The 14325-nt window shown below is 40.6% G+C and overlaps 1 protein-coding gene across 1 annotated transcript in view; it reads right to left on the bottom strand.

The window, feature by feature from the left end:
- Positions 1–14325, bottom strand: part of CPA6 (carboxypeptidase A6) — an 85406-nt gene that overhangs the window by 12793 nt on the left and 58288 nt on the right. The window contains exons 7-8 of the mRNA XM_056331278.1: positions 742–852; positions 414–504 (exon numbers count right to left, since the gene is read on the bottom strand). Coding sequence (XP_056187253.1) covers positions 414–504; positions 742–852 — 202 coding nt within the window. The remainder of the gene's footprint in view (positions 1–413; positions 505–741; positions 853–14325) is intronic.

Below are 14325 nucleotides of genomic sequence, written 5' to 3'. Positions count from 1 at the left end.
AGACATTTCTCTGTGAGGCCAACAGAGCAAGCCTGACATTTCCAAAGCTAAAGCCATTTCAGAGAAATGACAAATTAAATAAAATGAAGTTTGAAACGTTTCCTAAAGCTGTAGTCAGGTAATGTGACAGGCCAGGCACAATACTGTGCTTCAATTTACTTGACTGCAGAAACACAGAATAGCTGTATGTGCGTTTGTTTTTTTTTTACTTTTGCCACACTTGCCATGAAAACTTCTTATTTGTGATGAGATGTAGTTTTCCAAAGTTCAGAACTTTTATCTTTTAGAAACTAGGAGGAAGATTTGAGCCCTGGCTTGCGGCTTCACAATGGATGTGCCCTAACCTACTTACTCTGCTGGGTAATTAAAACCAGGGTAATCCGAACTGGTGACCAAAGTATCTCCAGACTTACCACACCATTTCACTTTCCAGTTGCGATTAGCATCAACACCATGACACCGAAACCTTGCGTTCTTTGATCTTGTTTTTCTCCAAAATCGATCCTAACATAAATTATAAAATAGTTAAATAGCAGTATTACTATATTTTGGAAAAATTCTATTTGGACACATAATAATCCACCATGATAAACATATTTTAACTGGAATAATTTACTTCCATTTTGCAAGCCACAAAGTGATAGACCAGATTATACAGAAAGTCATCTCTGAATGATGTAACAACCATTCGCTCTTTCCTGTCTGAACAATTTTTTGAGTAATACTACTGATACTACTTACATTTGTCCAGCTAAAATGATATCCATCCACGTTAAATACAGGCATGACATAGAAATACAGCTGAGTTAGCATCTTCCTCATGGCAGGATCAATCTGGTACATTTGAAGAGCCTAAAACAGAAAAGCCAAAGAAAGTAGTTTCCATAATAAAAATAATTTCCCGATTAAGTATTGTGACAGGGTGACAGCTACATGCCCTTTAGCAGCACAGAGACCTGATCTCACAGAACCACTGACATCCTTAGAGCTGTACTTGAAAGGCTGACATCTTCCTGCAGATGTGATTAAAGGCAGCACGTGAACACGTGAAAAAGGTGTTCAAAAGACCCTATTCTCTTGCTTCTCAGTTACTTTCAATAGCCAAGAAAATACAACTCATATTACAGAGAAGCAAATGCATACAAAATGTTTATTGACATAGGAACTGAAAGTCAGTGGAATAGAGTCTTAGTTTAGGAAGTAAGTTTAGCTCCTGCAAGACAGTGGAGTGCTGTTGTTTCCACCAGGTAATGATTTGGTCAGAGCATGTCTTAAAACATTTAAGGTTCACATTACACAAGCTTTTGCTGTATTCAAAGTAATTTACTATGTGCACAATCATCAATATATGCAGCTTATTCCTTTATAATTTAAAAAACCTTCTACTTGAGAACCTCAAGTATAAAGGTTAATAGAGGAAGTCTAGGTAGGGAAAGTATTTTTTTCCATTCTAAGTTTTAGGAAAATGCAGCAAACCAGAGGCTCCTCAGCAGTTCTGTTTGCTAGTACCAGAAATGCTCCTTTCCTAGTTTCAGGAAGCTTGGACTCCACATGCTGTAGCAAAAACTTTCCCTTGTCATAGCTGGGAATCAAATTTGCATCCTTCAAAGTTTACGTCTCGATTCTGTAAGGTGAGGAATCAAGTGCTTCACCTGGCAGGCGGACAGCACATCACAGTGATGCTGGGTTCGAGGGATGCCTGAGGCTGACTCCTCTCCTCCTGGTGCTGTGATTACAGCCTTCTGCTCTGCAGTTATTTCTGGCCCTTCAGATCCAAGAAGTAACATGTGTTTGGGGGCACAAAGGGAAATGTTTGCTGTAAGCTAAAAGCTTTTTGAATGACAAATGCCAGGCAACAGTGTAAAGTATGGGAATTTGATACTTCTGGGCTCCTAATCATGTAGCTCTTCAAAGCATTGAAGCTGCCATGGGAGCTGACGGACATTTTTTTGGAGTATCTCTATGAAATACCCATCCAATTGGACATGTATTGTCTGAAATTTACTCATGGAGGAGTCTGAACATCTTTTTGTTTACTGAGGACCTACACTTTTTCTGAGCTGTTCATTAACTATCTTTCTGTCATGCACTGCTTTCCTCTCACCCAGCCTTAATTTCCCTCCCAGCAGTGCTCTGCACATGCAGGTCCTTCAGCCTCACTTACAGATCCAAAGCAGCGCATGATCCCCCTGCAAAGCCACTGAGACACCCAGTGCGTGAAAAAGGTGTTCAAAAGACCCTATTCTCTTGCTTCTCAGTTACTTTCAATAGCCAAGAAAATACAACTCGTATTACAATTACACTGAGGTCCTCTTCTGTTTCAGCCAGGCAAGAGGGGAAGCTCAGCAATAGAGGGCAAAGAGGGCACGGCACAGAATGAAATCAGATTTTGGCAGCAGCTGGGACAGCATACAGCATGGCGTGGAGCACTGCAGGGCGGGATGAGATGCTGAAAGAGGGCAGGGTTATCACAGGAGAGAAGAGGACGACAGTGGGCTTTTGAAGGGAAGCTTGGTGGATGTACAGGCTGCCTGGGAGAAAGTCCTCGGCCAGTGCAGGCGTCACAGGTCCCCTGGCCCACATGCCAGAAATTCTTCAAAAATCCGTAGCTGGAATGGTACTGTATTTACGTTCAATTTACTTGTATTACGAAGCCACATAAAGGTTACAAATACATTTGGGTAAAATACTGGTATTCAGGGGATTCTAGCTATAGTAAAAAGTAATTTTGTCAAAACGGAAAGCAATGGTTACTCAAAAATAATGACCATGAAAACAAGGGCTCTGTTTCACTGGTGTTCCACATGCAGAAAACACATACTGAAGTAACTAGGGCTACTCAGTGCATTAAACTAGCCCTGCACCAAATCTTCACAGGATTAAGAGCCTATACAGTAAGTATGGATGTTAAATCTGTAACACTTTTCAAAGAGTGGAAACAGAACTGAAGTGTGCTCCAAAACTTGAGTCAAGGAAAATGAACCTTTCTATCGTGCTTATTTCAGGGAGAAGTAATTTGGCTGGGGAGGAAATAAGGTACCACACACCACTTACCTGACTTTTTGATGCTTTTCTGGTTTTAGGCAGTATTAACAAATTAAGCTCAGGTTGTGTCTCCATGTTGGGTATTTACATATCGGTGATAATGAGATCGGCATATTTGCTTGTATCTGTATTTATGTTAGCCATTCTTTTGCTGGCAGTTACATGTGTAATGTAACATGCATTCTGTTACACTGCAGTGTTATATACTGTATTATAAACTGCAGTGCTGTAAGATCAAACTCCTTAAAACACTTTTAAAATCATCTTCTTAAAATAACTACAGATAACTCATTTAAGGTAATACACTCCTTAAAAATTGCAAGAATGAGTTCTGAAAATTTTTCAGAACCTTTCTACATTTTCAAAAAGTGACACAATGAAAACATTTGAATTAAGACTTTTTAATGTTCGATATTTTTTAAACCCTGTGAAGAATATACTTTTCTTGTGAGGTAAAAGCACCACCATTTAAAAACCAAACCAAAACACAGACTGCAAAATGCAAAGCACCCTTTCATTTTTGATACTCTTTCATTTTTCATACTCTGTGTTATTTTAATGCCTGCTGTCATTGACAAAGTACTAGGACAGACTTCAGAAAGCATTATAGTCTCCAGTAATACTCTTAAAAATTTTTAGTCTTGAAGTTGGTTTAGAGCCAAATATATCAATCATTCAATTCTGTTCTTTAAAGCATATATGGCTTTTCTTAATAATTTGGTTACCGGTTTAGAGTAGCATTTCATTAAAAATGTGAAGGATGTGGTATGGCTTCTTCATAGAAAGCAAGAGTGTAGATGGTGTAACCTGGAGTGCGATCACATTTACTCTTTCTTGCTGAAAAGATTTTGTTCTTCATACTGTTTTTATCTGGTGATTTTCTTTGATATATGTCATCAGGCAACACAGACTGTATAATCTTACCTCCCTTAACTGGGAGGTCTTTGGCAATGTGCCCTGAAGTTACTAAGGTGTGTCCTTGCTGGAGTGAAGCCCACAACTTGTCTTTTGTGACATGACTCTCAAATCCTCCAAACAACTATCACGCGAACCATCCCCCCTGGCGGTGTTGAAAAATTTTCTCTTCACTACAACACAAGCAAGAGAAATATAAACCATTAGTGAATTAACTGCATTCTAGTCTGCCCAGAGCTCCCAGAATACAAAGTAACATGACTTTATACGGCTTGCTTCTGCTTCCCCATCATGCAATCAATAGCAGCTTTGCTGCTGAATGTGCAGAGCGCCAGACTGGCCCAATAAATGCTGAATAGTGTTATTAGTGAATGAACAGATGATACAGGAACCCTGCCAACACCATGCAAGCAATCTGCCCAGGGGACGGGGGAAAGGACCAATGATTAATAGGAGGGGGCTTGATCATCTGGATCAGTAGAGTGATGGCTGTTGATAAAGCTACACCAGCTTTGGCTGCCTGAGGATCTGGTCCACAGGAAATTTAATTTGAGGGATGAAGTGAACAAAAGAGCTATATTGTAAACTGCCAAGGCAATAAAAAGCAAGAGTTTAAAATGGATTTAGGATGCAGTTGGGCTTTTTATAAAATAAGGGGATTGACTGAGAAGGACAAAGCAAGGAGACAGAGTTGAGAGAAACTCTGAAATTGCAGTGGAGCTTAATAATGATTTGCTGTCCCACAATTAATTGTTATTAAATGGAAGGTAACAATCAGCTTTTGCTGTTTCTGGTTTTGAATTAAACAATCACACTGAATTAAACAGTTACTATTTTAGCACAGGGATTGACTCTGTTGCTGTTCTACCAGAAATCACATAAAATTGCCTCCAACAAAACTGCATGCCATTATTAAGATACCAGTGAAAACATCCCTTCTGCTGGTAACATACAATGTTTTACTATTGTCTGTACATCTTATACTTTAGCAGGGTGACACCATGATTTGCCATTCATGCCTTCATTGCCACTTACCAGTTTGGCAAATTAGTAGTTAGCTCTGTCTTTGTACTTGGAAGCAGTGTATCTTTTTTTATGTCCATTTCCCCTTTTACTGCTAGTGTCCTGTTTTGGCACTCAAATCACAAGCAGAGTGGTAAAGCCTGTTATTGAGACTAAGATACAGCTGAGTATCTAAAAACAAATGGCTTAAAACAAAGGGTCACATTTTCAAGGCTGAAGCTTGAATTGTGTGTGATTTATTAACACACATGTTTTAACACAGATGTTTTTTTAATATCTAGCAAAATCTTCCTCCCTCTTTGGGAGCATTTCCTACAGGAGGAGCCCAGAAACAACACCTGAGAAAGATGAGTGTGCTGCAACTGCTCTGCAACACTGAGAAGAAAGCCCACAAAAAATCTTACAGGAAGGACCTGCAGGATCCCAAAGGCTTGCTTATGCTGCTACTTAAGGATGCAAAAGGAGAAGATGCTGAAGCAGAGAAGAGGCAGAGAGATGATGGCATAGTTGATGTGTTAGCGAAGCAAACAGCAGTTCCAGGAAGCTTGCGCAAGGCTGGGACCGCCCAAGCAAGTGCAGGATCTTGTGGGGAAGAAGCTGTATAGTTAAGACAGATCGTAGTGGAAATAGGAGACGCAACGTTTTGGTTCCATTCTGAAAGGTAGTACATAAAAAAACACTTGTAGGTCCCAAATAACTCAAGGACAGCCCAGCAGGGAAGGGAAAGGCCTGAGTGATTCTGAAGCACTGTGAATGCTCTGAAAGGGGTTACACAAACTTCTCTGCTAGTATCGGTATGAAACTAATGCCCACCAACTTAGTGGAGACCCACAGAGATGTATACCTCTAAAAAGTTTAATTATTGAATTTTACATCCTAGTTATGTTGGTCCAGGGTAGTACATATTGAAGGCAACCCACCAGAACTCACTTGAATACATTGTTTAATTAAATTGTTGAGATACAGTCAGATAATTAAGATGCAAATTATTGCTTGTAATTCCATTTCTGGAACACCTAAATTGTCCAACACAGAGAATTTTCTTCCACAGTTCTTTCTCATATTCAGTAATGTTTCTTCATATCATTAGTTTTACTGAGGCCCTAATTACTCAGCATCATTATACAGGAGTGGACTGCTAAAATATAAAGCAGAATTTCTTCCCTAGGACAAGTAATATGTTGGAACAACAATGTGAATTCTCTTCATGCCTTGAGGAAGAACGTACTCAACAGCTTAAAAGCCTTCACAGGGTAGAATTTGAATGTCCTAGTCTTACAACTAGGAGTTTGCACTGGCAAGTGTCATTGAAGAATTCCTACTACAGGCACAACACAGCTGCAGGGTTACCTTTATTTTATCAAGATGTATCCACATTGTGAAAAATTAATAGCTGCAAGCAAAACGAAAGCAATTTTTGCCGTCTTAAGATCATGGGGAGGCAGGAGGATGCAGCTGAGTTGCTGTTGGTACTGCACAAGAGAATAATGCAGTACTTATTTCCTTTAGGAAAAGGAAAACTTCAAACCATTTTAACTGGGGTTTTTTTGCCATTGTGAAGATGCCAAAGGAAAGGAAAACACCTTCTCTAAATTGCCTTACTGTTCAGTAGAACCTGGGAAAATCCACCATGGACCAAAAGAGAAAGAAATACTGCACAGCATGAAAACGGTTTGCATCAGCAGCTTTTAAAACAATGCATCACATGCCTCGGTGTGGTGATACCACGGTACTGCACTCCATCTTTTCGGCACTGGGTTAGATTTTTCCATTAAAAAAAAAACGGCATCACAACCGAGGGCCCTGTCCAGGAAACTCCTGTTCGTAGTGTTCACTGCTGCTTTATCTTCCTTCCCCTCAGAAGCGGTGCACATTAGTAACCTCTGTTTTCAGTAGCAAGGATGCGCTGGAGAGATGCAGATACTCGAGTGAAGTGGGATAGAAGATGGCTGCCAAAATAACTGAACTACATCAGAACTGAACCAGCTGAGGAGCGGAGTGGGGGATGTTGAGCAGAAACAGAAACTACATGCACATAGGTGTGATTGCCGCACAGAAATGTCAAATATCAGGAACAGCATTTGGAGGGTGAAAAAAAAATATCACGAGGATAAAAGAGATTCTGCATTTGTACCAGCACCTCTTGCTCTTGAAAGGCTGATGAATGAAGTACTGAGTGAAGAGGCTGGAAGAGGTGATCTCTCTTGTGGAGAAAAAACAAATAGTGTTTGAGGCAGAAGCTCCTGACAGAAAAGAATGAGGTAGCTAAAGATAAGTAAGGCTGAGTGTTTCAAATATAGATGCTGCAGGATGAAACAGATGGACTTTTCCTCCGGATAATGAATATATAGGGAGCACTCAGAGAAGTAAATTTTTTCTGAGGTGAGGCAGCTAAAAAGACAACTGGGGAGATTAGAGTCTGGCAAAAAATAAGAATTAATCTTCAGTGATTGTATTGCATTTACTGAAAGAGCTGCAGAGTGTTCCTGTAGAGATGTGTCACCAGGTGACTGGTCCTTCAGGGTGAAAAAAGCCCAGTCTTCACTGTGCCTTCATCACTGGCAGCTGTGAAGGAGGCTGCAGGGGGCCAAGATACATCCCTTAGACGCTTCTGGCCTTCCTAAAACAAGAAGGCTCTAAAAATTGATGAACAGGAGGAAAACCCAGATAGGAAGATTACATACAGCAGAATGATGTGATGGTTTAAAAAGCAACAAAAAAATTCAAGTCAAACCAACATTAGAGCTTTAGTTAAAGGGAACAGACCTTGGAAAAAAAGAATGTATCCAGCAACAGGGTGAAAGGAAAAAGCTACAAGTACAGTGTTTGTTTTGGCCTTGCATGCCTCTGAATCACTTTGGAATATTTCAAATTATTTCAAAAGCTCTTCAGGTTTCTGAGAGCCATCCCTCAAAGATACGTTAAGAGCAGTGCTGTATCTGTCCCCAGGAGCAGCAGTGTATGTATGCCTTACAGGGAGAGGCACTCAGGTCCGTCCTTTCCTCCGCGGTTCAAAACTTCTGCTTGGAGAACTCTAAAAAATGGACATGGAAAGCCTATCATGGGGGGCAAAGTAACTACATTGTCTCAAAGAATAACTAAATACAGGTACAATGAGCAGCCTTTAATCTAATTTTAGTCAGAGATCCTGGATTGTGGGAATGTGGCATTTCAGCTATACCTGTTCAAAAGACTTAAGCCTGTGGACAACTGATAGGTCAAGCATATGATCTTTAAGAAACATTTGTGTGTTGCTTCACATAACTATCTTACAGCCCCCAAGATCTGAAGTGGGTGAAAAACTGGTACCTGATTTCATAATCAGACAGCATTTTGAGGCTCTGGTAGTTATGGATAGCAAGGGGAAATAAATTTTCTGACTCCTAAAGGATTACCATTTTTGATGGAGCTCAGCAAGACCCAGAAATGATCCAAAATGTGAAGCTGGTTTCCTGACAGTGTCTGTCGGCTTCAGCACTGGAATGAATGACTGAGTGCTGCTCCGACTGTTGATGCAGCATATTGCAGATGTTTTGTCCATCAGGACATGTACTATGGAATTTTGCAGAATTAGTGCTACACTGACTTTCAGCAGATCTTAAAGTCAGAATATTTACAGTTTTATGGCCTTCTGACCATATGGCATGCACAACGCAGGAGAAGAGCCAACCCTTTTTAACACTGACGCTGTCTGGGTCTCCTGCTTGGCCCTGTGTCTGATCGCACTGTTGTCCTTATTCAGTTTTGTGTATGTGCTGTTATTTCAGGTATCCTGTCATTACAGTCAAGCACTTCATAAACATTCCTGTGGAAGAATCTGAGGTCTTGAACCCTGCAAAATTCCTGGTAAAGACTGGTCTCTGGGGCCTGGTCCACAAGCCTAATGGCTGGCTAATTGGCAGTATGCATCCCACAAGATGACTCATAAATCAGACTCAAGCTCAGAATACCAGGGGCAGGTGTTGACATTTTGTATCTTGGACAGTCTGTGTGTCTCTCTTAGCTCATTATTATGGAGTGAAAAGATGGGATTCAGGCCTGGTTTTGGCAGCAATCAATACCAATGTCAGCATTAAAAAAATAAAAAATAAAATTAAAAATATATAATCTGCCCTCAATCTTTAACTTCTTTGTCTGGGGCTACCTGTCTGCTCCCTGGGTGTACCATAAAGCACAAACACATCACCTTGAATTATTTGGGAACTCATATAATTGGGATCATAGAACACCCACATTTCAGAATTTGGACTTCCAGCCATGCATCTCACAAATGAAAGTATACAGAGCATACTGATACTCTTTTCAGATTTGGGATTCTTCTGAGATGAGACAGCTATTATGGACCATCTTTAAGGGATGATACAGTGCTGTAGGATGAGCAGGGCTTCAGAGGTATGGATTTGGATTCCTCTACTATACAGCTCCTTTCTAGTTGGCCTGTGGATAGGGGTGAGGGAACATTCATGGGTAGTCTCGCAAAGTCAGTGCCTGAACCAAACTTATCAAGTCACCTTAATCAAATCCAGAAAGTATGGAAGTAGTTCTGAACACTTTTTTCAGCAAAGACCTTAGACACTGGCTAGGTTCTGCCGCAGAAGAAGCAGACAGTAGCACTGATCACCCTGGAAAAAATCCCACAACAGTCACACACTAAAGAAAAGTGGCTATGTGCAACGCAATGTAAGATGACCCACATTCAGAGAACAGCAATATTATTTTGAGGAAAGTCCTCAAGATGTAAACTTCTGAAAAATGTAAGAGCCTAGGGAGTCTGTGGAAGAGCATGCCAAAGTTCACATTTGAGATGCAGATATACTGTATCTGGTCAACATATGTCAGTTTTCTTTTCTTCCTAAAAAGGCCCACTTTTGAGGATGGGAGAAGGTGATGGTGGAAATTACTGCATTTCCAAAGTGTGAGGCTATTGCACCTTCATTTGAGGCCCTGATAAGGCCACTGCCTTAGAGGGATGCACTTGATCTTAATGGACATTTCCCTTACAGTTGCCAGTGGATTCTTAGAACATTTTGCCTGGAAGTACAACCAGTGCTTGCTTCTTGAAGGTTTTTGATTAAATCTGTTGAATTTTCTAATCTTGAAATACAAATCCCTGCATCAGAAACAAAGAATAGTGCACCTTAAACACATCTCTTATATGTTGTTTTCTGAAAATGATGTTGTTTTCTGAAAATGTTGTATGAATGAACGTTGGATGAAGGTCATACATCATTGACATGGATCAAATGGCAGCATTTATTAGAGGGAAAAAGTCAAACCAGATGTAATGGGAATCCTCATCTGCTTCCACTAAAACTGAAACAGAATCTAGTTTTGATGTTAATTTGAATAGCAGCCTATGAACCATATTTCAGATTTTTAAAATAATGCTAAAAACCTAAATTTGAGGTCTGGATAATTAGATATCTGAATTCTGCTTCTCCTCCCACAACTGCACACCCAATGAAGAGCAGTTAAATGTTCTTAATTTACACATATACATATATAATTGTACTTTTGAAAAAGTCTATAGGTTTTGCTTCTTTGTTTCTATGAGGACTATTTAGTTTTGGATAAATAATTTTTATGTCTGATAAATTTTGTGTCTAAGCTCTACTGCTTTTTACAAAGTAATAACGCATAATAGATTCCCGCTCTTTCCAGTTTGTAATATTTACTAACACATTTTAATGTATGATTAGATTCCGTGTAGTCTTTTAAAAAATCTAAGCTAACAAAGCTTTTTTATTTCTGGCCCCCCCCCCCCCCCCCCCCAATATTTCATTGTGGATGGATTATATTAGATTCATTTATCTTTGCAGGTTGCCTTCAAAGTAGGCCACATGTAATCAGTTCCGTTTCCTTTTAGTTTCTATTGCTTCCCTACTCCACCATTGGTCTCAATATTTCCAGTCAGGGCCTTTTTTCCACCCCTTTCCAGCAGAGTAAGGCTTGAAGTTTGGTGGAACTCCATTGTAACTTAACTGGCATTCTACTACAATATAGACACAGACATTTCTCTGTGGCTTGTTAGCTGGTATCTAAAGCTCCAAACCTGTGTGTGCAGGGCATCCACTTTACTGACATGAAATTCAGTGACCATGAGGTAGGGTTTGTCAGTATTGTTAACCCTGGTAAAACATCTGATAATCTTAAGCTGAGAGACTAGAAGCATTCAGGGATGCCTTCTGCAGAAACAAACAGTGACTCTGTTATTAACACCTAGACCTGTGGAATAGAGAGTCAAGGCTAGAACTCATGCTGGAGTAGATTGTAATAAAAAAACCAAACAAAAAAATCAGACTCCCAAACCAAACAATAGCCTTCACTCTCCTTTTGTTTGTTTCAAAATGCAAGCATGCTGGTTTTGCACTTTCAATTATATTATCACATAATGCAAACCCCTTTCCTGTGCATTCTCTTTCTCTTTTTAATCTTTAACTTCTATTTTTACACCTTTCTCCCTTTTTTTCTAGTTCATCTGTTCTTTTCTGCTAACTATTGTACTTGCCTGAACACAGAACAAGCCTGTGTGGCAGGCAGCCTCTTGCCTTCACATACACTAGCCTCACATCCTCATTTCCCAAGTCTGATCTGCCTTAGTGTGCTCTGCATTTCTAGACAGATGGGAGCTGTGTCCTGCTGAGCTGAACAACTCCAGATGCTCTGTAGAAAGCGGGGTGTCACTGCCCACACCTTGACAAACCACACTAGCAGCCAGATGCTCAGTGGCACCTCCACCCTACAGGAGATGGTGTCTCCCATTGCTTGCAGCAAATTCACTGGCACGCAGAAGCTGATGCTTCCAGAGGTGCAAGCAAGGTGCTGAGAGCTCCCAAGCTGGATGGGAATTATCTGGTCAAGTTTGCAGCACCCAGTCTTGAGCTTGAACAGTAAGTGACATTCATACACTGAGGTTGTTTTCTAAGCTAAATCACTTGAAAAGCCTAGTTGTACACAGGAGTATGGCTACTTCAATAAAACAAGTGACACAGACCACAGGATGAAGTGGAAGCTCAGTAAAGTATTTCAGGCTGCCTGCCCAGTAAAGGGATGCACGTATGCTGTTGCTGCTAGAAAAGAAGCTAACATCACATAAATCCAACATTTCCTTTTGCTTGCCTTAAATCAATGGGCTTGTGGTGCTATTTCTTAGAGACAACAAACATGCCAGGAAAAATCTGTTTCCAAGCTGACTGCCCTTTTTCAGAACTGCCCATAAGCACCAGGGAGGATGGAAAGTGGGCTGCTGGGCTGCAGAGGTGCTTAAGGGAGAATTTTACCAGCAAAAGAGAATTGCAGAGTTTGAAGCACAGAGAGAGAGTTTTCCCAGAGTTCTTACTAAAAATGTCTAATTAATTTAATGCAAAAGGCAATATCCTAAAACAAACAATCTAATCATCTTGTCTCTCTTCCTCTCCCAGTCATTCTTAATGTAATGACGGAAACTGTGAGCATAATGTGTTCTTATCCTGATGATTTTTGCTTTAATGCTGGATTGAAATATTGCTCTCAGGAAAGAGGAAAATATATGTAATTTGTGAACAAAGGCAGTGCAGAACTGAGATGGGCACACAAAGGTGGTACATTCCTGTAGTCTCCAGGAAATCTGCAGAAACTTTCTTTAATCTAGGAAAATGCTTTAACATAGCACCACAGTCTTACTAGCAAGCTGCTCTCTGAGGACCTCAAATAACAACCAGAAGGGTTTTATATACACATACACAGCCTGTATTCTGCTGTAAACTCTACAGAGAAACCTTGTGATTTTTACCTTGCTGCCTCATTGTAGTGCTTTATGGGGAAAACCTTGGTAAGGAAGATGTACTTGAGCAATACGCTTTCCCACCACTGCCCATCTGTCTCAAGCATCTTCCTGCAGCCTGTTCTCCTGGGTAGGAAACCTGCTCAGAAATAGCTGCAAAGTCTTTTTTTTACACTGACACAAGTCCTAATAAGAGGACACACCATCATTGCGCACTGAAATTTGGAGATTGGTTCTTGGGTCTGGTTTAGCCTATGCAAGCATTAGCAGCCATGCTGACAGGCTCACCCAAACTGTAGCGGCCTCATTATTTCTGTACTTGCCCTATATGCTGCTGTGACTTGCGAGGGAAGGCCATACATGGTTACATGATCATCTAAGCTAATGCATTATGGTGGTGATGCAGAAGTTTACTCTGTATGAAGTGACTTACAGGGCCAGGATCTTTCTTCTGAGTGGAGAGATCCCAGAAAATCAAAGGCAGATCTTTTAAATCAGAGGAGGTACTAATACATTGTAGAATTCTACAGTGATGGGGTGGAAGAAAAATGAGAAAATTGTGTTTACAGGAAGAACCTTGCAAAAAAAATAATTGTATCCCTTATTTCATACAAAAAATGGTATGCAAAATACCCAAAGCACACTGTTGCATTTTTTGAAGCCTTCTTTGACTTCCGTAAATTGCATTGCAAGTTAGTCTCCACTGTGGAGCTAATACCCCATCTTGAACAAAAGTTTGTTGGCTATGGGGAAATGTCAAAATCCTGCAAACATATCGTGCATCTGAAATGAATCCCAAATTAGAAGAAATTAAGTGCTGATATTAAAAAATAATAATGTCATGGACAAGTGGAAAGCAAAATTCCATTGCCATTTGATTTCACCGATCACTTGAAAAATGGCAAATGGATGGGTAAGAAGGCTAAACCTTGGACATCAAAGATAAAGTGAGCATAAATCCAGTAAGTTAGGATCAAAGAAGCATTGAAGGAACCACTAGATATTTGGAGAATATGAAACCCATCATTTTGGGTGAAATCTGTCTATGAAGAAGATGAGCCAGCAGATCAATACCTGGCTCCAAACCTCATGTCACCAGCAGAATTTTGGGGTTTTTGATCATGGGTCAGTTTATACGACAGTAAGCCTGCTGGTGACAGACGGGGTACACCTGTCTTAAAGGGGGGAAAGGGTCTTTGCACGGGATTCAGCAGGGCTTACTGAAAGCTTTAAACTAGGTTTGAAGGGGGAAAGGGATAAACCCAGGCTCACTAGAGGTAAGCCCCAGGTGCAGCACACCAATGTTTGAGGGACAGTGTGCTAGCTAGGTCCTTTGGTCTGTAGTCTCAGTGGAGGTAGGGGATGGAGATCCATGCACCAGCAAAGATGCAAGGGGTTACTTATGTGTTAGAAACCATGGAAGTGCCTGAGAATAGTCACGTAGGAATTAGGGTTTTACCCCTCAAAAAGGTGGCAGGATCAATAGCCCAGCTGAAGTGCATCTACACCAATGCACACAGCATGGGCAACAAACAGGAGGAGCTGGAAACCACTGTGCAGCAGGAAAACCATGACACAGT

The sequence above is a fragment of the Falco biarmicus genome, chromosome 3 (assembly GCF_023638135.1).
Source record: "Falco biarmicus isolate bFalBia1 chromosome 3, bFalBia1.pri, whole genome shotgun sequence".
NCBI classification, from domain to species: domain Eukaryota; kingdom Metazoa; phylum Chordata; class Aves; order Falconiformes; family Falconidae; genus Falco; species Falco biarmicus.
Note: the sequence above shows the minus strand (reverse complement) of the source record. Positions and strands in the feature narration are given on the sequence as shown.